General features: G+C 38.2%; 1 protein-coding gene across 1 annotated transcript in view; it reads left to right on the forward strand.

Moving 5' to 3' along the window:
* Positions 1–26,213, forward strand: part of ASB4 (ankyrin repeat and SOCS box containing 4) — a 53,816-nt gene that overhangs the window by 19,559 nt on the left and 8,044 nt on the right. The window contains exon 3 of the mRNA XM_050782933.1: positions 22,120–22,610. Within this exon, the coding sequence (XP_050638890.1) occupies positions 22,120–22,610 (491 nt within the window). The remainder of the gene's footprint in view (positions 1–22,119; positions 22,611–26,213) is intronic.

The following is a 26,213-nucleotide window of genomic DNA, read 5'->3' on the forward strand; positions in this document are numbered from 1 at the left end:
TAAATAAATACCACTTATTTATCCATAAAAGTGGAAAAGAATAAGTAGCAATAGAAGCAGCTTTATGTGAATCTATTGATTGATTCTAATGGAAAATGAGGATCTGGCTCCTTTTCCGCTCTCCGTGTCCCTCTCCCCAAGTACTTCTTCATTCCCTGTCCCTTATGATGGAGTTACATTATAACTATGAGGCTTGTGGTCAACTATGATAGCTTCTTTTTTTGTGCAATGTTTGTTATCTCTGTAGAAAATTGTCTTATTTCATTCTTTGGCTTAATTTTCTACATACTCATTGCTATTTAACCTCAAAGCTTTTGCCAATAGTTTTATTTTATTTTATTTTATTTTATTTATTTTTAGAGACAGGGTTTCACTCTGTCACCCAAGCTAGAATGCAGTAGCATGACCATGGCTCACTGCAGGTTTGACTTCCCAGGCTCAAGCAATCCCCCCACCTCAGCCTCCCAAGTAGCTGAGACTACAGGCATATGGGCCGTGCCTGGCTAATTTTTAAAAGATTATTTTTAGTAGAGACAGGGTCTTGCTATTTTGATGAGGCTAGTCTCCAACTCCTGGCCTCAAGTGATCCTCCTGCTTATGTCTACAAAGTGCTGGAATTATAGGTGTGAGGCATTGTGCCTGGTCAGACAATAGTTTTAATCTTTTCTGAAATATTTAAACTTAGTGGGTATTTTATCAATTTAATTTTCTTGAAAAAGTTCCTTCTGGAGTCTTCAGACCTGCTCCACCTAGGTTCAGGTTGATGTGCATCTGGTGAACCGCTGTCATCCTGGGATCCCCATTCCCTACCATCCCAGGAACACCCTTTTCCTCTCCCCTGTTTCCTGGACCACAAGTCTTCCTAAATCTTGGTGTCTTGCCTGTTTGGGTTAGATAAATCCTCTGGTAGCTTTCTGAGAAAGGGTGCATGAATTCTACCCCACGACTTAGCGTAGAGTTCTAGATTCATAAACATTTTCTTTTAGCATGGTGAAGGCATTGCCCCATTGCCTTCTAGTTTCCAGTACTGCAGCTGGAAAATTGAAAGCCATTTACTTCTTTGTTTTTTTATGGGACTTATTATCTTCCTCTCTGGGGAATTTAGATTTTTTTTTTTTTGGTCTTTGATGTTCTAAAATTTCACAATGAACTGCCTTGGTAGGTTTATCTTCATCCTTTGTACTGAGTCCATTCAATTCCACAATGCTTGTCTATCAGTTCTGAGAAATGTTCCTGAGTTGTTTCCTGCATGAGTTCTTTTCTTCTGCTTTCTATATGCTATCTTTCTTGAATTACTATTATTTGGATATTGACCCTCCTGGACTGTTTCTCTAAATTGTCTTGTATCATCTCTCCCATTTTACGTTTCTTTACTCTCTGCTTTCTGGGAGATCTTTTCTAGGTTGTTTTTCTCTGTTTTTATTGCCTCCGTCAAGTATATTAGAGGTTTTCCTTAGATGTCTTATTATCTTTGGCTGTCTGCCTATATTTAAGATCGAGTCACTAAAAGCTGATTCAGAATCTAATTATCTAGGGAGAGTGGTTTTTTTTTTTTTTTTTTTTTTTTTTTTTTTGCTGTACAGTATCTGGCTGGACGTTTCATCTGAGGAATCTCTGACATAGTCTCTTATGAATTAGTCAGATTCTCTGAAGAAAAATCTGTGTTTTTTTTTTCCTAGAGAATCAAGACCTAATTGCCATTATTCCAGGTGCTAAGTTAGGGGAAAAGGCTGGGGATGCAAATATAGCATATCTGCTATCTAGAATGCCCTGTCCCTCTTCTTTGCTGAGCAAACTTCAACTCCTATGCAAGGTGTTAGTTCAGACTTCACTTCTGAGGATCAGTCTTCCTTCATTCCTTTAAACTCAATTAGGACACTATGCTATGTTCTGTATTCTCATATCTCATTGTAGCTTTCCTTTGTGGTACTTATATTTTATTTGTTGAATTCTTTGATTAGTATCTGCCTCCTTCACTAAACCATAAGTTTCATGAAAGCAGAGACCATTTTGCTTGGCAGAGCCCAGTGCATAGTACATATTGGGTGTTGATTGTTAAAAATTTATTGAATGCTTAATTGACAACAAGTTCTAGCACTAGCGAAAAGAGTGCGATTGAACCAGAGCAATTTCATGATCATTACCGGTAAAATCATGCTCAGTTGTACACATTGCTTCTTTCCCATATGAAGAGAGTATGTCAGGAAGGAGGGAGAAGTCAGAAGTGTTAAATACTATGGAGAGATCCAGTAAGTTGAGAGTTAAACAGCTGCTATTGGATTTAGTGACATGGATGGAACTGAAGATTATACCAATCAGTTGAGCGATGGATGCAGAAATCAGAGCAGGGGCGATTGAGAACTAAAAAGGAGGGTGTCTGAAAGTGTGAACAAGCCTTTTAAGGAGTATTTGTGAAGAGAAGACGAGAAGTAGATGAAGAGGAAAATGGGTTTGAACTTTTTTTTTTTTTTTAGATGGTAGAAACCTGAGCATTTAAAAAACTGATGGAAAAATCCACCAGTAGGGCATAGATTGAAGACAAAGAAGAGAGGAGGGATAATTTTTGGTGTGAGGATTCTGAGAAGTTTGGGAAATGAGATCCAGAGCAGGTAAAGGGATTGACTTTGGAGAGGAAAAACTTTGTTCTATCATAGCCAGAAGCAGAAAAGGAGAGAATGAGAGTTGATATGTGTGGTGGGAAGGCTTTAAGGAAGCTTCCCTTCGAAGGGCATTTTTTATGTAAAGTAAGAAGTGAAGAGAGTTGAGAGTGAAAAGAGAAGAAGTATAAAAGATTCAAGGCAAAAAGAGGTTTGAAATAATTGTTACAGAGAATATATTATATTTTCTGTAATTATAGAGAATAATTATTATAGGGAATTACAGAGAATGGGAAACTAAGTAAAACAGAGAAACACTGGGTTTCTGAGCAGTCTGGAGGGTCCAGCTGAGTTCTGATGTTTGACTTTATGATGGTACTGGTCTTGCACAGGTGGCACAGGTGTTTTTTGCCACACAGCACTCAGCTGCTTGGGTGCAGACGCTGAGACAGCAGATAATTGGGCTCACGCAGGGTTAGGGTCACTCATAATGGCCCCAGGTAGATGCTATGAAGAGATGAAGGGAATTTAAAGTTTCAGCAAAAGAGTTATTAAAATGATAAAATATGGAACTAAGCTGGATAGAGAAGGAGAGAAGAAAGGAACATTTAATGGACAAAGAGAACACAGAGAGGGATCTGATGGAGTCCAAGAATGGTTATAGTGGACACTGAACAAGCAAGATGCATAGATAGAAGATTGTGGGCAGAGGATTGCATATGTGAATCAGTGATTTCTGGAGACAGATAAATTTCAGGTAATGACTCAGTCCAGGTTTGACTGTGGGTTGGAGTCATCAAGTCAGAGTAGAAGAAAGTCACTGAAGGGAATGAAATTCAGAAACGGGGAGACCAGGAGATTGGGTGGGTCATTCAGGCAGTATTAAAGACCCCCAGAATAACGTCAGGAATTTTTGAGGAGAGGAGTAATGTGAGGTAGGTGCCAAAATCTTAAGAAACAGATGGGAAGATAATTATATTAGGGAAGGAGATTAGGTGGTATAGCTGAAAAAGCAAAGCCCTAAAGAAGTAGGGGTGTTCTTTTTGTTTATCTTTCCACGAGAATTAGGGAGTAATTGGAAGGAGCAATGGGGAGTCAGACATATGAAAAAGAACACCCAGCTATATACCGCAGGCCAGAGTTAAGCATCCCACATCCGTTGTTTGAGCTTGGAACACAGCAAAGCTAGTTTGGTTGCCATGGTGACCAACGCCATGTCTCCGGGCTCATTAATCCTATGTTCCAAACTAAGCACTTAGCAATAGCTTCTGAATAAATGCAACAAAGCTCTGCATACTGAAAAGGGCACATTCATGTTAAGCAGAGGAAAAGGGTTTTCAATTTCATTCATTAAACTTGAGTAAATAATTTAATATCTTTGTGCGTCAGTCCTCCTAGCTAATGAATAAGGATAAATGCTTAATGGAAAATCTAGCTTAATAAAGTTAACAGCATCGGGGCTACATATAAAGGAAATTAATGTTGCCGGTATATATGCATATGAAGGGGAAAATTGAAAGGAAAATAACGTGTATTAAGCATCTATGATGTGGCTATGTCAGGTACTTGAAAATAAAATGTTTCATTTAATCCTTGCAACAACCATGTGAGGTTGCACATTGTTCTCCTTATTTGAAAAATGAGGAATCACAGACTCAGATAAGTTGAATCAGGCCTCAGTTCACAAAGCTTGTCAGATTCGAGCCGATCAAATTTTATTTGTTTTGGGTCTGTGATGCTCCCACTGTGTCTTGCTGGAAATTGTATAATGCTTATCCTTCTGGGACATTTGGCTAATTAAAAAATTAGGAGAAAAGACTGTGCTAAGCTGACACTATCTAAAAGAGAAACTTAAATGCTATATCAGAATTCTATTAGCTTAAAAAAATTAACTATCCTAAGATTTTTAAAAGGCTTTTCTTAAAAAAATAGAAAAGGCAGCTGGGTATATTCGAAGTGTGTTTAATTAAAAGACATGAAAAACTGTCGATGTTTCTTCTGAAATGAGTCCCACCAAGGCAATTGTTTATCCCCATTCTATCGTTTTCTCACATGAAGAATTGGAGTTGCAAAGCACATTCTCAACACAGAAACTGATCCTTTCCTTTTAAGTATCATGCCTTTATTTTGGTTTCTGGACTTGCTCCAACAAAGGTGTAGATAAGTGGTTGAAAAAGATATATTGAAAATCCATTAATTCATTTTCCTTAAAATTAAACTCTTTAATTAAAAGCAACACTTTGATCAATTTCTAATTTCTACCTCCAACAATGTAATATAGCAAGGTTTAAAATAATAGAAATAACTAGGTGTATGTTAAATATCCCTGTCACTAACCTTAGATGTTAGCATTTTTCTTTTTTTCTCCAAACACTAATTGTTTTGGTCTCACCTATACGACAATTTTAGGTCAATTTTTTTCAAGTTTGGGTTGCTTACTGCAGCCAGGTGATTCCCAAGTGCATTTTCAGAGGAGAAGTAGTAATCACAGCCTTCTTTCCCACCTGTTAGCATTATAGGTTTCCTTCTCTGACCGACTCTCTTTAAATTCTACAATCAAAAACCATATGTGTCTTCTGTTCTGAGTTTTCAGTCTGGGTGTATTATCTTTGTTTTATAACTGGAAGCATCTGAAACCGGAAATTAAAGAATGAAATTTCCTTGGGCCTGTACTTCTTTATTTATTTTCTATCAGCACTTTTTCTTTAATTTGTTTCTTACTTAGGGGAGCCTGGATCTTATTATCTTCTGAACATTTAAAATACCCATTTAGCAAAAGATATCAGACTTAAAAACAGAAATGCAAGTGTTTTCTTTGTCATCTCTGTAAGTAATAACTTATGGAAGATAATCTAAAGAATTTTAGAAGGTTTTTCCATTAAGCTAACCAAGAAAACATACAAATAGGGGAAATGATGAAAGCTCAGAATTGGATGCTAAGAATCAAGCACATGCCAGCTTCTTGAAGTTTTTACTAATTAGAAAGCTAATGGAGACAGAATAACAGTGGACCCCTCTCTTTTTCAAGACAAAACATTTTGCTGGCAGCCAGCCCCCACCAAGAGCTACAAAGAAGTGAACGCTGCAGGGAAGGCCCAGTTAGGGAGTCCGCTGAAAGCAAATCACTCCAGCCCCTTTTGCTTTGTTTTCTTGCGGCCTCAGAATTCTCGCAGCCCTCAGCAACACTCTTCAATTAAGAGGGCCACACCAACCAAAGCCCTGGGTGGTAAGAGGAGGAAGTACACGCACTTCTTGCAAGCATAGTTGAATTAACCTGGGTGGGGCCAGGAGGAAGAGCCATGAAGAAAGATCGGCTTGGACTTAATAATTAATAATAACCCTGTAATCACAGCTTCTAGGGAGGCTGAGGCAGGAGAATCGCTTGAACCCGGGAGGCCGAGGTTGCCGTGAACCGAGATTGCGCCATTGCGCTCCAGCCTGGGCAACAAGAGCAAAACTCCGTCTCAAAAAAAGAAAAGAAAAGAAAAGAAAAGATAATAATAACAGCTGGATATGGCATTTATTTTGCACGCTTGGCACTTTGTCTATGCTTTCACTAATCCTCACAACTATCCTATGATGTTAAGACTGTTATCCTAATTTGCGGATTAAAACACTGAGCTTGAGACAAATTGCTTAATAGTGAAATCAGGTTTTGACCGCAGTGACCTCACTGCAGAGCTCTCGTTTTGTCCACTAGGTGGTGCTGCCTTCCCTTTGCTACTTAGAGTCCTGCTGGTAATGTAACTTAGTCTTGGGACTGCCTTAGGGGACTTTGCTGTTGTTGCCTTATTCTGTGAATCTCATCTCCACTGTAGACTGTATATGTCAGTCAGCAAACCTGCCATTCCCTCAGCTTCTTCTATAACTGCCTTGCTCACAGCCCCTGATGTAGGGGAAGCACAGGTGCTATCTTCTGTAATACTTGATCCTTCCATGCTGTAGCCTATTAGACCAGGGGTGGTGTTCAACCAAGGGCTGGTTAGGAGGCTTGGACATGGCTTAATATGAAAAAAGGAACTCAAGTACAGTGCTTAAAACTGAAGGTTCTGGAGTAAGACACACTGGGTTCAGACCTTGACTCTTCCACTCATGAGGGCAAAATTTAACTTCTTCGAATCTTATCCCTCACCTACTAAATGGGGCTATGGATAATTCAAGTTGATTCTAGGGAACTCCAGCAAGGCTTTACGGATTATGTAAGGCTCTTTTCCCCCATCCCTGGACCTGTGAAAGTATCTTTGTGTTGTCTAGAAATGCATTTCCCAAAGTCCACTGTATTAAACAATGATTCTGGAGCTGTTAATAGGTGTTTCAAAAAGAGAATTCCCTGGAAAAATAAGTCCGGGAAAACCCATGTTAAACGGGACAGACTTCCTCATCATAAACTTCTCAGAATCCTTCATATGCTAATGTGAATTGTAAAGATACAAAGGTACATAGAATCTACACATTTATTTAACCACAGCGCTTTTGTTTTTAATGCATCTTGCAATACTAATATGCCACAAAGCACACTTTGGGTAATGCTGGCTTAGAAGAATGAAATGAGGGCCTGTAGCTAGAAGGGGAACTCATATTTGGTGCAGCAAGAACTCCATTTAGCCCTGTGTACATCAGTCTTCTTTCCAGCTTCTCTTCTGAGGGCAGATTCTATCACTGTGTTAGGCAGAAAAAATGACCCCCAAAGATGTCTAAGTCCGTATCCCTGGGGCCTGTGATTATATGTTACTTTATATGGCAAAAAAGCACTTTGCGGATGTGATTAAATTAATAACTTTGAGATGGGGAGATTATCTTGGATAATCCATGTTGGTCCTGTCTCTTTAAAATCAGAGGACCTTTTTTGGCTATAGTTAGAGGAAATGTGACTATAGAAGGAGGGTCAGAGAGATAGGATGTGTAAGGGATTCTACCCACCATTGTTAGCTTTGAAGAAGGAGGAAGGAGATCATGGTCACGAAATGTGGGAAGCCTCTAGAAGCTGGAAAAGGTGAGGAAATAGACTCCTCTATATATTCTGTTTGACCTCGATCTTAGCCCACTGTCAGGGCTTTTTTTAATTTTTTTTTTTATTTTAAGAAATCAAGCCAATAGAATGTATGTGTATGTGTGTGTGTGTGTGTGTGTGTGTGTGTGTGTGTGTATGTTCAGAGAGGGAATGATTTATTTTAAGGAATTGGCTCACGCAGTGTGAAGGTACAAGTCTGAAATCTGAAGAGAAGACCAGTAGGCTGGAGAGCTAGGGAAGAGATACAGTCTGTTGCCAGAGCCCTTCCTTGCTTATGAGAGGTCAGTCTTTGTTCTACTAAGACTTTCAACTGAGTGGATGAGGCCCACCCACATTAAGAAGAACAATCTGTTTTTAACTCAAAGTTTGCTGATTTACATGTGAATCTCATCCAGAAAAACAGCATCACAGAAACATCCAGAATATTGTTTGACCAAATAGCTAAGCAGCATGGCCCAGTCAAGTTGATACATAAAATTAACCATTACATCCACTGAGACTTGTGTCAGACTTCTGACCTGCGTAACTATAAATAATCAATTTGTGTTGTTTTCAGCTGCCCAGTTTGTGGTAACTTGTGACAGAAGCAATAAGAAGCTAGGACTCTCACCTACCCATCCTAGGCACCCTAGGCATCCTAGGCATTACTATCTGCTATAATGTAAGTGACTTCCTTTTGAGGACTTGGTCATCTGTCTCTCAGTTCTGGTTCATTTCTTTAATTCTGCCATCATCCACAAAGGATTTTGATGCTGACATAAATTACCAGTCCAAAATCACCCTCACAACTCCTGGACCTCCACAATTCTAACAACCTGCATTTCACTCCAGGTCAGCTGTCCACTCACATGATCTCATCCTTGGCCCTTTTATGTCGCTCCAGTATTTTCTCTTCTTATCTTTCCATCATTCTCTCTCAGTTACACCGCGCCAATTCTTTAATGTCTTCATGACTCCAGTTCCTTGCCCCTTTTTGTATACAGGTCTCTCACCCTCTCTTAATTTCATTTCTTTCTCCACTCAGTCTGGGCTTCCTTGTTGATTACTTGAATTACTGTCTCACTGATACTATCACTTTGCCACAGTACAATCCTTCTAGATTAGCACAGACCATATACACCTCTAATACACTGCTCCTTGCCTACTATTAAATCGTCTATAAAAATACAGAAAAACTTACCAAACAAAGCCCTTTAGCAATAGCTATGTAAACTAAATATATGAACAAACTATAAACCAAAGAATGGTGAAATTTCTATTAATTACATCATAAAAGGGAATTAATTTGGATGTCCCTCTTAAACAAAATGGACAGACAACGCCCCCAAGAGTTAGAGGAAGAGGTTGACTGACATGTTCAGTGTCTGGCTTCAGGGTACACAAATTCTCCCTCCCCTTAAATTCATCATTCTGACAGGCATGCAACCTGTCAGGTATTTGAAGAGACACTCTCAGATGATTAGTCACTGCCTGTCTTACCCATTTCTCAGTGATGAAGACGGTACAAAGAAGCGCAACCTGGAGTCCATGAAAATATTCCGGCCCAGCAAAGAGGGAGCCTTACCCTGACTATGCAGGGGAAGATAATTCTGAAATGGTCTTTCTGCAAGAAACAGACAAAAATTGTGAAGGCTTTTGCTTAATTCCATCCAAAGTGTGAAGGGGACTTGGCCTCTATGAGACCTAAGGAGACGATGGACTGAGATAAAGGCAGAAATGCAAAGGGAGCTGGAGAAAAAAAAACTTCTCTCTTCCATTCACCTAAGGGGCTGTTCTTAAACCTTTATATAGCCATAGCCCTAGTTTCACCAGCTGGTGAAGTAGACGGTATCACACCTAGGTACCCCTGTGTTTAACAGCTATGGTCCTCCACATACTGTGTTAGCAGGGAATGTTGTTTCTTCAAGGTACTCCTTCCTGATATGAATTCCCAGCAGAGACAACCGCTGTCCAAGTAATTGTTCTTCCTTTCTTTTTTCTCTTCCTTCCTTCCTTCCTTCCTTCCTTCCTTCCTTCCTTCCTTCCTTCCTTCCTTCCTTCCTTCCTTCCTTCCTTCCTTCCTTCCTTCCTTCCTTTTTCCTTTCTTTCTTTCTTTCTTTCTTTTTTCTTTTCTTTCTTTCTTTCTTTCTTTCTTTCTTTCTTTCTTTCTTTCTTTCTTTCTTTCTTTCTTTCTCTCTCTCTTTCTCTCTCTCTCTCTTTCTTCCTTTCGAAAGTCTCATTCTGTCACCAGGCTGGAGTGCAGTGGTGCGATCTCAGCTCACTGCAACCTCCGCATCCTGTGTTCAAGCAATTCTTCTGCCTCAGCCTTCCGAGTAGCTGGGACTATAGGCATGTGCCACCAAGCCCAGCTAATTTTTGTATTTTTCGTAGAGATGGGGTTTCACCGTGTTGGACAGGATGATATCAATCTCTTGACCTTGTGATCCCCCCAACCTTGGCCTCCCAAAGTGCTGGGACTACAGGCATGAGCCACTGTGCCTGGCTGCAGTTGCTCTTTATGTAAGGCACTGGTTGTAGAATAAACCCTGGTATTCCCCCTGGACTAAAGGACTCCTTTCTTATTATCAAAGATGCTGGCTGCTCCAGAGATGGGCATCATCACCCTTGCTTTTGCTGCTGTTACTGCCACTCAAAAATGTAGGCTCACTGTTGCTTGATGAATTCCTTCTCATACAAGTGGCTTCTGATAACCCAATGCCCCATTGGTACCACTCTCCTTCATGCCATATCATCTCCCTGTTTCACTCCAGTCCACCTCCATGAGCCAGGGCCATTCACCTCTACCCCGAGGGCTGGTCCAGGCCTCCTCTTGCCTTTGAGTCCAGAACAGACAGAATTTTGTCCCTGAGTGGGGGAAGAAGTCCTTATCACTTTATCCAAACTTGTACCCTCTGAAAAAAATCAGTCTTCCTCAGGATTAACCTCTTTTTCAGTTGAATGATAATAGCAGCATTAATTTCCTTCAGTGAAAATATCTCTCCAATGATAATATATGGTCTGATTTCATGAGCTCAACAGATTAGTGCAAAATAATATAGTAATGTACATATTCCAAGTCTGAGTTATTCAGTCTTATCTATGGTTACTTTGCAAAATTTTAATCAATAGTTTTTTGGAATTAAAGAGATAAAAAATAAAATAAATGCAGGGTGACTGAGCTCAGTGTCTGCATCTTGGTTATTCTCCAACAGCACGTCTAGAAAGATATCTTTTCTTTAAGGTTGAGTAAATTAAAAATAAACAAAATGATAAATAAACATGGGTTCAATGAAAAAAATGTGTCTCCCAAAGGATGAGAAGCAATATTTTGAGGAGTTGGCAGTAAGCTTTGATATGAAAAAGATTTGCTTCAGGAGACAGGGGAAATAGTTTGTGATATTTGCTTCCTGTTTTCAATATGGCTTAAAAAATACAAGTAGCTGTTAAAGAAGAAGAAACTCGTTATGAGAACAGACCAAGTGTCAAATAGTTTGGTTTAATAAGCATTTATAAAACCGAGCTGTTTTCCTATTCCTTCAGTGGTGTTTGTTCAGTCTTATTTGCCGGATCCGTTACTCTTTTCTATGTTTAAATGTTTGCATGTCCTAGGCTCAGTCTAAGAGGCCCTTTTCTCCATCTGAACTCAAGCCTGTGTGATCCCATCTGCTCCTATGACTTCAAATGTCATCAAATGGTGTTCACTTCCAGCTTGGTATCTCTGGCTTGAGCCTCTGCTCTGAACTCCAGACTCATCTATCCAACTGTATATAATCTGTCTCCACTGGATGTTTAGTTATCCTCTCAAGCGTTCCATGTCCAGAATGAAGGTGTTTCCTATCCCTGTGTTAATGATCATTTGCGTGGTTTGTTCTTGTAGAAATGTCTGTTTATATACTTTGTCCATTTTTAAATTGGGTTATTTGGCTTTTTCTATTGAGTTGTAATAGTTCTATTTTTTGTTGTTATTGTTGGAGACAGGTTCTCACTGTTGCCCAGGCTGAGGTGCAGTGGACCCATCATAGCTCACTCTAACCTCAAATTCCTGGGCTCAGGCGATCCTCCTGCCTCAGACTCCCCAAATGCTGGGACTACAGATGTGAGCTACCATGCCAGGTCTAGTTTTAATAGCTCTTTATGTATTCTAGACACAAGTCTTTTATCATATATATGATGATAGAATTTGGGGAGCTGTCTTCACACATAAAGAGAAAATTGTAGTTTTGATTGCTCAAGGAAGTTGTGCATAATAGGAAGTGCAAGGAGCAAATGATGACACCCAAAGTGAAGCAAAAATTTAGGGAGTGGGAAGAAAGAAATAACAGAAAAATCATCTCGGATTTTGTTTTCAGAGAGGGAGAAGAAAGCACACCCAAGAAAACTGAAAAAAAAAAAAAACCAGAAAAGAATTTCGAGAAATGAGTCATCAATACCATTAGATGTAGTAGAGAAGTGTGGTAACTGGAAGGTTGAAAACTATAGATAATCAATTACACGCCACTAGTGATCTTGGTCTGAACAGTTCCAGTGGAATGTGGGGACAGAGGCAGGGTTTGCTGGACTGAGGAGTGTGTGGATGGTGAGACAGTGGATGCAGAAAACAGAGACTGCCCTTTCCAGGATTTCAAACAAAAAGCAACAGAAAGAAATTAGAGGTTAGCTAAACGGAAGAAAAGAGTTGCAAAAGCTTAAGTATGCTTAGAAAATGAGGGCAAAGAGTCCATGTAAGTGGAGATGTTGGGTAAATAATACAGATAAATTACTTGTAGAGCAACATTGTACTGCTGGGTGTATGATCCATTGCAAAGAGGAAGGTGTTGGTCTTAAATTGGAGGAGAGATCTCACTTACCCTAAAATATAAAGAGAAGGTAAAGATGCTGAATTAGTCAGCATTTTTTGTTTGTTTTACCAAAACCCACAGAAACTCAATTCAGCTATGGTAGAAATAACTATCACCAATATCTAGTTATCTTCCACTCCAGGTTCATGGAAGACCACATTTTCTAGTCCCCTTGAAGTTCAGCAGGCATATGTCTCTTCTAGCTAATGACATGTGAACAAAAGAAATGAGAGTGGCTTCCAGGCTTAGACAATGAAAAGTCCATGAGGGATTTTTAAAGCCTTCTTCTCCCCATGGCATTGTGACAGTGGGGCAAGCCTCAGGTAGAGATGGTGAAGCCATAAGACCGAGGCAGCTCGGAGCCCTGAGAAATCAAATGGAGGGCCTTGATTCTGAATTGCCCCTTGGAACTGCAGTGCACTATGTGACAGCGAGAAATAAACCTCTGTTGCTCTAAGCCACTGAAATATGAGTGTCTTTACAACAGCATAATTAAGGTTATTCTGGTTAAATCCTAACCTAAGGAAAAAAAAAATAAACTATACTGGCACTCAAGAAAGAGTCGAATGACCTAGATACCTAAATAAGGGTAAGATAGAGATGAAACTGGGCAACTGGAACCAGTAACTCAAACTGAGTCCAACAAGATGATGTACAAATCTTTAACAGGGAGTCCACTGCAGGAATGACCAATGAGATTTTTTATCATTGCCATACAGTTTGCCCCAGAAGGTTTAGAATTGTGAGTGCAAGTGTGTTGAATGGGCATCCATAAAAGTTTCTGAGGGTGACGTCAGGACAGAGATAAAAGGAAGACTTGAGCCAGATACCTATGCCTTCAGGGAAAATGGGAGAGTCACTGAGAGTTAGTAAGATTACAGATAAGAAGAAATAAAGGGTAATTTCACTGGATGACATAAATCTTAAAGAATGAGGTGCACAGGTGAGGAATTAATGGTTCCTGTTGCTCTAGAAGAAGGTAGTTCTCAACCCCAGACTCTAGAGAATGTGAGTATTAGATAAATGAGAACTTAAGGAAAATAGTATTTCATTTAAGATTTCATTTGAGACAAGACTATGGAAGACACAACAGAATATATTTGCCATAGAATGTAGACTGAAAGGGCAAAATTGAAACTAGAACAAAGCAGCCAACTGAAAATATGCTTTGGTGACAGTTCATAACATACTCGACACTACAAAATTGCATCCTTGAAAAAGAAGCAGACTTGAGAAATAATTCCAGAACACACAGAAAATGAAAAGTCCTGAATAGAATAAAAGGGATCTAACCTTTGAATAATAGATGTTTCTAAATAATTCATGCTATGAAAAATAAGCGAGATGATATATGTAAAACTCTTGGTGAGTGCTCAAAAAATAGCAGACACAATTAATATTTTCAAAAAAGAATGCAGGACAAATGAGCTGTTCTTTATTTGCACAGAAGCCTATACCAGCCCAGCAGGGTTTTGTACTGAGACAGGTGCAGATCAAGGTGATGAGAACAAGTGTAAACCAACAAGGATCAAACATCTCAGATAAAATAAACAACTAACAAGCATTCTGAACTTCTACCTGTAGTTATAGTAAATGGAACCAAATTCCTTCTCAAATCCTTACTAATAAACCATGGTAATATTTTCTCCATGGTCTTTCTGATTTGTCTTAATCCCTTTGCTAAGAAAAGTGTAATTTTTTAAGGTGATGTTAAAAAGGCAGGCATTAGTGATTTATTATGTTTTAAGTCATGCATTTGAGGACTGGAGTTAAAAATTGTGAGAGGGGATTTTTTTTTTCATTGACTATAACTTACTTGATAATTGGTGGGTGGTGAATATTTTAAGCAAAAATGGTTTTATAGTTTTAAATACATAAAGAAGTGTTTTCTTTTTTAATATGAACAATGTATCAAAACAGAGTAGAAGAAAAAAACCATCTAAGAAACATGCCTTTGTTTAGAGATGAAATGGGTAGGTTCAGTTTTGGTAAAATTAATGAAAACATCTAAACCCAGAAAAACCTTTAATAAAATATTAAATTTCAGTGCTGGGGCATTATATTCAATAACATGCTATAGCCCTGAGTTAAGGAATAATTTGAATTCTGAATTTTGAGAATGTCCCCCAACAGGGGCACATGTGCCTCTGACACGGTGGTGAGTACTGCACTGCAGGATCTTTAAGGAAGTTATGGACAAAGGGAGCAGAAACAAAATATACCATTAACAGCTGTTCGGCTGATCTCTCCACCTCTTCCAGCCAGCTAAGAGACTGAACAAAATGAAAACAATTAACACTCTGTCTACAAACTCATGTTTATTGGAAAGTATTCAAACAAGCTCAACTGGTGGAAGAATAAAAAAAATAATAATGCTCTGTTGTTTCAGATCTAATAGAAGACTTGGCTTAAAATGCACCCATCAAAAGTAAATAAGCTGAGAGGGTATTCTGGAAACATAGTGACTGAATACAGAGTATTGCTCATTCTTTTCCAATCCCTACTTCTATATCTTTATCTTAGAAGCTTATTATTTAGCTTTTCATTTACTTTTAATTTATCTGAAATTAAACACGCACTCCCACTCCCCACCCCCCATTCCCATCCACACACACTAGAGATGAAATCTGTGCTTTTACAACTTTGTTTGTCTTTGATTCCAATACCTGTATTAAGAGTCCATTATTTATCCACTGCCACACCTGTCATTACAAATGTTTTCTGTAGGTAGGTCTGTTTCTAGGCTTTACATTCTATTTCATTGGTCCAGTTTTCTCTTTATGCATCAGCACCACAGTATTTTAATTACTTTGCTTTGATATTTGGTGGGGTAAGTACCCTTATTCACTGTCTTTTCTTTCCATCTTATTCTTTTTTAATTAAAAAAAAAATTTCTTTCTCATTCTTTTTACTTCACTTTCCCAAAATTGGTATGTTGTTTTTGCTCTTTACCCTGCAAATTTTGTGGGGAAAAATGTTCAAATTGCATTGAATTTATAGACTAATTCTGAAAGAATTGCCATCTTTACAATAATGAGTCTTTCTATTTATGAACTTAGTAAAACTTTCCATTTATTGTCTTTTGCCTTCAATAAAAATTTTATCATTTCCTTCATAGTAGATCTTTATATATTCTGATTATGTTTTCAATACATAAAGAAATGTTTCCTTTTTGAATATGACCTTTATTATGAAAAATAAATAAGAAAAGCACAACCCAATGAACAATGGGCAGAAGCTATGAAGAGACAATTCTTACAAGTGAGATTCTGTGGCCTGTATACATATAAGAATATACTTTACTGGTAATCAGGAGAATGCAAATTAAATCAAAATACCATTTAATTGGCAAACACTAAGAAGTTTGAGAGTATCAAATGTTGGAAATGATTTTGAACCTTTAAACTCTACTGATGGACATACACATTGATATATACACTGATGAATATAATTTAATATGGTTGAAAATGTTCATACATTGCTTCCCGGTAATTCTATTTCTTCCTCTCAAGTAACTACTGCACAATTTGAAAGATACTTATTATTGGGAAAAAGCTAAAACAACTTTACCTTCGTAAAGGAATAGCTAAATTATGGTTTATACAAGGGAATTCTCTTCAGCAGTTGAAATAAAAAAAAAAAAAAACCAGTTCTCTATTCAAAGATATATTGTGATGGATAAAAACTGGTTGCAAAAGTGAGACACAATGTATGTAGTTTTTTAAAACACAAAATAATAGTATATTTTTTAAATGGATACACATACAAATAGTAAAAAGAACAAAAATTTACCAAGCAATGACAAGCATCAATTTTAGAACAGTAGTAATCTCTGTGGAGGAAAAAAAACATGGGAGGAGAGATGAAAGAAAAGGGCTAGGGCTTTCTGTAAAATTCATAGGACAAAAGAGAACTACAGCAAATATGGCAATAATTAAATTCAGTCAAATATGGGTATGGTATACAGGTGTCAATATTTTCTGGAATTTTCCCTGTGTTTGACTATTTCATAATTCATTAAAGACTTAGATTTAGTGCTGATGTAATCATAGATATTTAGATGCAGTAACACAGCAGACTTCTCTCTTTTATATATAAACACAAAATAATTTTGAATTTTTAAATAACTATAGAGGTTTCTAGAAATGCAGCTATGGTATAAATCAAGGTGAGGCTGAACTTTGATTTATTCAGAACTTTACCAATAATTTTTCTTATTTTAGAATACCATTCATGATGGCAATGATGCTCGTGGTGTTTGAATTACAATATAAAACACTTCTATCAGTTTGAATATGTAGCTGTTTGGATTCTATGCATGGGTTCGAGCAAATCATATTTCATTATCTCACTTAGGATAATCTTTCCTAAATATTAACATATTGAATTTCACACTACATCACTATAGTTTATTTATTCTATTTTTAACAATCATGAGTTTTCCTCTACATGTTAGCCAGGGCATTATATTTATTTTTAAAAGATTATGTGTGAAGGTAGATGTTGCTTTCTATGGCATGCACTGCAGCATAGGAAGTGTCTGGAAGGGATGGGAAGCGCTTATCTGAGTTGGTCCTCCCATTTAGTACCACAGAAAGGCTCTTCAAGGAATCAAGACCATCAGGACCGGAAGAGGTCTCCATCTTCTCTGCTGAAATTCTTACCCTGTCTCTGCTCTTCATCCCATTCTCAGTGCACACAAACCAGTGTTTCTTTTGCCCACAGATGAAATCTGAAAATTCCTTCTTCTTTATCATGCAGAGAAAATTTAAATTTTTATCTGTCTCATTTGCCATCATTCTAGACTAGTTCTGGAGACCCTCTTGCAAAAATTAAAAGATTCATGAAGGAACTTCTCCCATTAAAAGTCACTTTATCTCCCCAAGAAACAATGTACTCTGCCCATCTAGAATGAAAACTGCTGCAAATTTTATAGGGTATAGTTTATAGAAATGTAAAGAAAACTTTTTAGAGAAAGTATGTCTGCATGGAAGGACTCCCTACTGTAAGAATGTCAATTCTTCCTAAATTGATATGTACACCAAAATAAAATCCAGGCGAATCAAATGTTAAACATTTTTTTAACATTTATAAAAACTAGATTATAATTAATTGAGATTGTTATGCAACTTATGAAAGGAGTAGGACATTCTGGTACAAAGGAAAAGACAAGGGAAAACTTGACAATCGAAAGTTAACATCACTGTATTTAGGAAAAATCAAACTGGTTACAATGTTTATAGCAATTATGAGAGCATAAGCTTATATCTTGATGAAGAGCTCATAAAAGTGCAAAGAAAGCAGAACAATTTCAACTAATAAAGATGTGAGAACTAAATTTGGACAATTAACTAAAAAAGAAATACCACTAGTTAATAATTACAGATAAAGTGTCTAAACTCTAATAGTCAAATGAATTTGGATTTCAAAAAAATAAGACTTTATTTTTGCTACCAAACTAGCAAGAATTTCTCTTTAAATGTGTAATATACTGGTTAGTGAAGTAAGTAGTCTTATGCATCACAGAGAGAGATAAAAATGTAACTTTTGGTAGTTATTAATAAAGACCCTTAACATAGTTCAAATGTTTCAGCTTAATAATTCTATTTTGGGGAATTTATTACAAGGAAATAATCCTAAAACTTTTAAGATCAAAATTTTGGAAAAAATCAACACAGTGGGGTAAACTTACTCTAAGGAGTATGTAGTTATTTTATATTATGTTTAAAATGTCTATACGATAACATGGAAATGCTTCTAAGAGTAACATAAAAGCACTGTTGGTCAGTAAAAATATTAACATGTCTAACTTCATTGGTAATTAGGGAAACCATTCAGATGAAATGAGATATCACTCTACAACGAACAAATTGGCTAAAATTAAATAGACGGAAAATACCAATGTTGATAAGGTTGTTGTACAATAAGAAACCCTCATGCATGGCTTATCAGAGTGTAAGCTGGTACAACTGCTTATCTGACAGTACTTAATGAAGTTGAAGATATGCATACTCAGTGACCCAGCAATTCCACTCATAGATGTAGAGCCCAGAGAAACCCCTGCACGTGAGCACCAGAGTACAAGAATGTGCAAGAATGCCCATGGCATCAGTGCTTGGGATAGCCTGACACGGGTAATGCCCACCTCCAGTTGAATGGATAAATTGTGCTAAAAGACAGATATAATAAAATGAACAAATGAGAACTAAACCTCACAAGATACATTATTTTCACCAATACAATGTTGAGTGAAAGAAGCAAAAGAATTTGTGTTTATGATTCCATTTATTCAAAATTCAAAAATTGAAAAATGGAAGGATTTTCTGGGTCTAAGAGTGTCTGATTTCTTGACCAAGGATGTAATTAGATGGTGATGGCTTTATAATAATTTTAAAAAACTGTGCATACTTATTTTTATATACTGTGTAATGTATGTTATGTGTTATGGGTCAAATTGTGTGCCACTCCCCAAAACACACACACACAAAGATACATTCAAGTTCTAATCTCCAATACCTCAGCATGTGAATTTATTTGGAAATAGGGTTGCTGCAGGTATAATTAAGTTATGTTAAAATCATACTAGAGTAAGGTTTTTCCTTATTGCAGTATTGCAGTATGACTGGTGTTCTTATAAGAAGATGACCATGTGGAGACACAAATGAGACAGCCAAGTATAATGGGGTCCCCAGAGACCCTCCAACCAACCTGCACACTGGGAGAATGGGATGGAGCTATGGAAGTTCCTGCCGTTTGCAGTGGAGAGCAGCCTGGCCTCTCCTGTTCCTGGGTGGTAACCTGGGATTCAGTCTGTGAGATGGGGCCTGTTAACAGGAACCCCTCTCACTTTGCTGAGAGTCTTTTTCCTTTTTGTTGAATAAAGTCTGTAACCACTCATCCTTCAGAGTGTCTGCATGCCAAATTAACCTGGTCATGTGACAAGAACCCGGATTTTCCTACAACACAGAGACACAGAGAGAATGCCATGTGACGGTGAAGGCAGAGACTAGAGTGATAGTTCTACAAGCCAAGGACTGCCAGCCATCAACAGAAGGTAGGAGAGAGGTCTGAGGCAGATTCTCCTTCAAAGTCCTTGGAAGAAACCAACACTAGACACTTTAATTTTGGACTTCTAGTCTCCAGAGGTGTAGGAGAATAAATTTCTATTGTTTTAAGCTACCCAGTGTGTGGTATTTTGTTAGGGCAGCTCTTGGAAACTAATACATTGTATTTTCACATTAAAAATATATTCAAAGCTCCCAGGAATTTATGTTTCTGATCTCTAATTTATTGAATAAATCACAAAATCTAAAATAAAAAAGTAGTCAAATCATTGTACTTTATATATTTCCTGGAAAAGTTATACTGGCGACATAATTCAAGTATGAAAATAAGGAACTCCTATTCAGAAAAGGAAACCATGTAGCATATCTAGTTGTACCAACAGGTCAAAGATCAATTGTAAATGTCCAACTGCATTAAAAAGTAAAGGATGTGGTTTGTTCCAAGTTGGCCTGTAAGAATTTCATCCTGACCCTTTGATTCTCTTCCTTACTGGAAATTCTCCAGCGTCTGAAGTGACCCTGCACATGGCTTCTGGGAAGACATTCTCATTCATTCCATTTCACTCTAGAGCAAAGACGAGCTGACCTGAAATAAGACCTGACCCAGAACTTCTCTAGGGCAGAATACTGATAAACACAGATGGCTTCATGAAACACCATCTTTGGTTACAGTTCTGCCTTCTACAAGTTACGAATACAGTCTCAGAGTTTACAGAGCAATGTACTCTTGGGTACCTTCCTTGGGAACTGATTTTGTATAGGATATTGAGCATGCTTGTAGGAGTTTTGGTTTTCTCAAATATGTTCCATATGATCAGCAGATGCCATAAATAAGGGCATAAAGGAACATGGTGAACGGATTTTTTTAAAGCTAACAAAATGTAATGTTATCTTTTTACTACTTTCTGGTTTTCATATAGTAAAAGAGAGTAAACTACAGAAAAATTTTCCTTCAGAAAAGTAATATGAGGTAAAATAGAACAGTGATAAAGAATTTCCAAGCCAGGCTATCTGTTTTCAAACCTTGGTTCAACAATGAGGAAGGGGTCCCTGGTGGGCGAGAGCCCCAGGTGGGGAAGAACAATGAACAATTGTTCTGAGAAATGGGAAATCACAATGACTTCTTCCTGGCACAATGACCTTGTTCTGTGGGCACAATGACCTCCTTCAGCACAGCAGCTCCCTCCAGCACAACCCTATAAAACTTCGCTGCAGTTGCACCCTGCCTCTACCCAGCCTCTTCTCTGCTGTGCTGCCGGTTGCAACCTTGCAATGTATTTTCATACTTCTCTAATAAATCTGCCTTTCTTTACCTAGAACTGTCTTGGTAAATTACTTTACCACCTGTGACACTGACCCCAGCTAGTTACACCTGTGACAACTAGCTGGTTGTACTTTTGGCCAATTATTAAAGTCTCTGAGTACAAATTTCTTCATCCGTCAAATTAGGATAAAAACTGCACCTACTGCAAAGGATTACTTGGAAGATTCAATGAAGCAGTATATGAAAAGCATTTAGCCCAGAATGTTGCACATGGTTAAGAGTTTAATAAATACTAGTTACTAGCATAGTAATAGTAATAATAATAATAATAATAATAAGTCTCTACAGACTTGAAGTAGCTATAAAAAATTCCAGTAGAGTTGATTAATTAGAGTTGGCCCCCTAGGGGTCATTTGGTTCACCTCATTAAATTAGGCAGAGAAGGAAAATTTCAGCTTCTTGAGTTGACCGCTCTCACACTTAACATTTCGAATTAGAAAAACAAAATTCACTTAAGTTTTCTAATCTGTTAAATAAGTGGGTTGGATTAAGTAATTCTAAGGAGCTTTCCAAGCACAAAAAGTTCGTATTTCTAACATCCTTTGTCAACCATAAATCAAACATTTTACAGTCTCTGAATCATTTTCTGTCTTTCAGTGAGTATTTCTACTATACCAGCTTCTACACCTTTTGATGAAAAGTATAACCTTTAGGCTAGTTTGGGGACTAAAGTCGTGTGTGTGTGTATGTGTGTGTGTGCACGCACATGCATATTTGGTGGTGGTGGTACTGTGTTCCAAGAAAGCCTCACAGACTTGGGCAGCCCTAATACTGTAATTTCAGTCAAAGGGATAGGAAATTTCCATACCACTGAAGTTTACTTGCATCAAACTTTTAGGTTCATCTGCTATGAAAGAGAAGAGAAGTATTATTTTGTGGAATATTCAAAACGGTTGATTTTTAAAGAGTCAAAGTTTGTGATATAACATTTGCTTTTAATGATATTAGCAAATATCATTGTTATATTGATAAAAACGACTTAGTTATAGAAATCTCTTGGTATTTCCAAGTCCACCTGGGAGTAAGAAGCAAAATTCAGCAAGGCTCCAGCATTCTGGCACAAATCCTTCCTTCTCCTCCCATGGGTACCTTTGCTGGTTGTCCAGGAGATGGCAATGTTGCTTCAAGGGAATGGCTTCCACCAGGCCCAGGAAGGGAGCCTGGGGACAAAGGGGTTGAGGGCTGGGGATACTATATGGCAGTCAGAAGTTAAAAGAGAAACAGTGAGAAAAGTCTTATTTAATTAACCTTAGGAATAATGACAAAACCCGTTTAAATAATTGTCTTCCTCAATTTCCCTTTATAGGGGCGAATGTGAACATGAAGACCAACAACCAAGATGAGGAGACGCCCTTGCACACGGCTGCCCACTTCGGCCTTTCAGAGCTGGTGGCCTTTTACGTGGAACACGGGGCCATAGTGGACAGTGTGAATGCCCACATGGAGACCCCCCTGGCCATCGCCGCCTACTGGGCCCTCCGCTTTAAGGAGCAGGAGTACAGCACAGAGCACCACCTCGTCTGCCGCATGCTGCTTGACTACAAAGCCGAAGTCAATGCCCGGGATGACGACTTTAAATCTCCCCTCCACAAGGCAGCCTGGAACTGTGACCACGTGCTCATGCACATGATGCTGGAAGCTGGCGCCGAAGCCAATCTCATGGATATCAACGGCTGTGCTGCCATCCAGTACGTGCTGAAGGTCACCTCCGTGCGCCCTGCTGCCCAGCCTGAAATCTGTTACCAGCTCCTGTTGAACCATGGTGCCGCCCGAATATACCCTCCCCAGTTCCACAAGGTGAGGCTCTGCCCAGTGGTCAGGAGGTTGAGGGAGATTCAAATGGCGGCCCTGTCTGAAATCTCCAAGTAACTGAAGCTTGTTTGAGGCTTGAGTCCTGGGCTAACTACCTCTGACCCTCTTTGACCTTCCATTACATACCTAATCCTAGCTGTCTCATCTCATCCTAGTCTAGGTTTGCTTGAAATTGGGTGTGACAGCTAGAATGAGAACAAGAGTAGCAAATAATTTTTTATACCTTGTGTGAACACCAATGCACTGGTGGCTTCCTGGGGGACTGAGGTAAGTCTGCCAGAAAGGTGAATAGTGTTAGACAGGCATACATTTGCCATCTTTTAAACAGAATGACTGATCTAAAGATGACTCAGTCTGCTTTGAAATTAGCTTGTAGCCATGAAAGGGCCACCCGATTTTCCAGTTTAATGAAAGCTAATATTTATTAAGTACTAAAAATTATATTTATTATATATAATAAATAAGCACACTGTTACAAGAATTTTGTATCTCTTAATTCTTACAATAATCATACAAGGTATATATTATTATTGCCCCTATTCTACAGAGGAGGAAACTGAGGCACAGTTAAGTAAATTACCTGAGCTTCCACAGTGCCAGTGCCAGGATTCAACCTTAGATATTTTGGTTCTAGCATCTATTCTTATGATATCACACTGCACAGTTTTTCTTAATAACAGTCGTAATCTCAAACAGACTCGTAGGGACCAGTTGCTAACAGTATTGATATGACTAAGACATGGGACCTATCCTCAAGAAGCTTAGAATCTAGCAGATGAGACAAACAAATAAAGGGGTAATTTTAATAGGCTGTGATAAATGATAAGGTAGAAGAATATGAGTGCTACAGAAATATGGAAGAGAGCGAATTTTGCATAGTTTTTTTTGCTGGTAATTTGGAGGCCAAAATGCATTTTATCTGAAAATAAATCAAATAGTACTATACTATTTGTATAGTACTATACTATTCTCCCTTACTCTAAAAATTTAACTAACAAGAAGAAGAGTTTGAAGTATACAACAGCTGACTAAGTAGGCCACAGAAAGCAAATTAACAGATGTTTTTCTGAATTCACAGCTTAAGTTCTACCTCTTACCTGGGTAAAATGTCAGGGACTCGTCTGAAGTCCTGCAGTGTGAGGCTCAGTTAGAAGAAAAGTTCTACTAGAGAATTTAAGGGTAGTTCATTCAGTCAGGACAAATTCCAGATGGACAAACCAGAGAACTTTCAAATGAAGATTTGATGGATTCAGCAATTCCTGTGATCTCAGTAAGGAATTTTCTCTTGGTTATCAGGATGTTAATGGAAGATTAACTAATTCTTTTTTTTAAATTGTATGTAAAACCCAGAATGTCATGAATTTTTACAAAACTTTCTTAGAGAACTATAAATAATTAAGACGAGGAATAGAGTAAGAAGAATGTTACAATAACTGTCCTGTGTTGAGCTCTAAATAGGTTTTATACAGATTATTTCGTTTTATTTTTATAATCGACTCTGAGGTAGGCACTGGCATTATTCACATTTAAAAGGCGATTAAGCTAAAGCTAATAGTCTTAATATATTTTCATCAAGTCACACAGAGTAAGTGTCAAATTCACTCATTTGTTTATTTAACAAATATTTACTAGACACCTCCAAAGTGTCGAGCACTGTTTTATTTGCTGGAGGTAGAGCAATGAACCAAAGGCCTTCATGAAAGATACTTTCTAGTGAGAGACAGAAAACAAACAAAACAAAACCAAATAAATATACTCTGATATGTTAGGTACTATGGAGAAAAATCAGGGTAAAAAAAAAAAAAGAGAGAATGCCAGATTATGTGTGCTACTTTAAGTTGATTAGAAAAAATAAGGATGTGGAGGAACAAGCCATGGAAACACCTGATGGGGAGGTGTGGAGAGCATTCCAGGCCTAAGGAAAAGCAGGTGAGAGGGTCCTGAGGTAGGAGAGGGCTAAGCATGTTTGAAGGAGAGCAAGGAAGCCACAGTGGCTGAAGTGGAGTGAGCAAGGGGAAGATAAATCCAAGAGGTATATATGTGGGTTGTCTGCAGACCATATATGTGGCCTTGTAAGCTGTGGGAATGTTCTTGGTGTTTTACTCCGCATGGGAGAGGAAGTCACTGAAAGATTTTGAGTTGGGAAAAATAAAAATCTGATTTATATTCTAAAATGATCCTTTAGACTGCCTTTAAGAGAATAACTCTGAGTGGGAGCCAGCAAAGTTGTAATAATTTAGATGAGAGATGAAGGTAGCTTAGACTCACAGCGGAAATAGTGAGGGTGGTGAGAAGCACAGACTTTGGGGTCAAACTTGATTTCTGTCACTTACCTAAGAGTGTGACTAAATAAACTGCTGAAAGTTTCTGGGCCTCAGTTTCTTCCCCTGTGGAATGAGTATACCCTGAATTTATGCCTTGGCAATAATATGCAGACTGAATCCTTCCCCAGAAGGAAGTTATTCCTACTCATAGCACATCACAAATATGCTCAAAGCCCAGAGGATGGTGCCAAACATTTCTTTCCCCTTTCTCTTGGACTTCTTTCAGTCCTTGCAGAGTCTCTTTCCAGTTCCTCCCTTCAGTCTTATCCTGCATCTGTAAACATCTCTATCTTTGTTTACTTCCATCTTTTTTTCTTACTTACATCTTGCTAAGGGCTGGTCATTCTTCATGATGTTACCTCTAGAAGACAAAAACATCTACCTCTGTAATACAGCTCACTTCACAAAGCATGATTTTCTGCATATTGTCGTTCAAAGACTACTTTCCTTCCAGGGAAAAGGATGGACAGGGACACAGGGCATGAAGGTGCCAGAGAAACATACTCTATGACTTTATCCATGATTAGTAATAGCCTTCTTGTAAGGTTGTTTTGAGAATTAAATGAGATAGTATTTGAGAAGTGGTTAGCACAGTGCCATGGGCATGGTAACCATTAAACAAATGATGGCTATGACTATTATTATTCTTACACATGTGTTGAGCAGGAGAATTGGTGCTCCTGGGCCTGGTTTACTATAGCGAACTTCCCAACCAGGAGCGACAGTATGTGTGTGAGTCCCTGCCCAGAGACTAAATGTTGAGTTGTATTCTGAAACTTGCTGTGGACTCCAGTAGTGGCATTCAACCCTGGTGTTTTCTTTTCTCCTCCTCTCAACATGTGCTCTTGGTCCAGCATAGGCATCTCCCCTGCTGGCTTTTCTTGATGGCTCCACCAGCCTCTAAAGTAGGCATACAATTGTGTGTTCCAACCAACTTTGTCCATGGTTAGCATTTTCTTATTCAGTTATTTTGTTCCTTTGAGTTCCTTTAGTTTGGCTGTATGCTAAAGAGATTAAGATAAGAGTTGGCTACTGGTAGATGGCTGGTATTACAAACAAACATTTTCGTTGCTACTCAACAGACTGTGTAGGAGAGCTGGACCCCTTCCAAAGGAAAAGCAAAGCAAAACTATTCAATTTACTATGTACATGCTTCAAAGTGATTTAGAACAACTACTCCACAGTCTGACTTTCCAAAGAGAAAGTCATCTTTATGACAAGTAAGTGACTGACTCATTTATCCAGAAGATAAAGTGATTCATTC

This window comes from Macaca thibetana, chromosome 3, assembly GCF_024542745.1.
Source record: "Macaca thibetana thibetana isolate TM-01 chromosome 3, ASM2454274v1, whole genome shotgun sequence".
NCBI classification, from domain to species: domain Eukaryota; kingdom Metazoa; phylum Chordata; class Mammalia; order Primates; family Cercopithecidae; genus Macaca; species Macaca thibetana.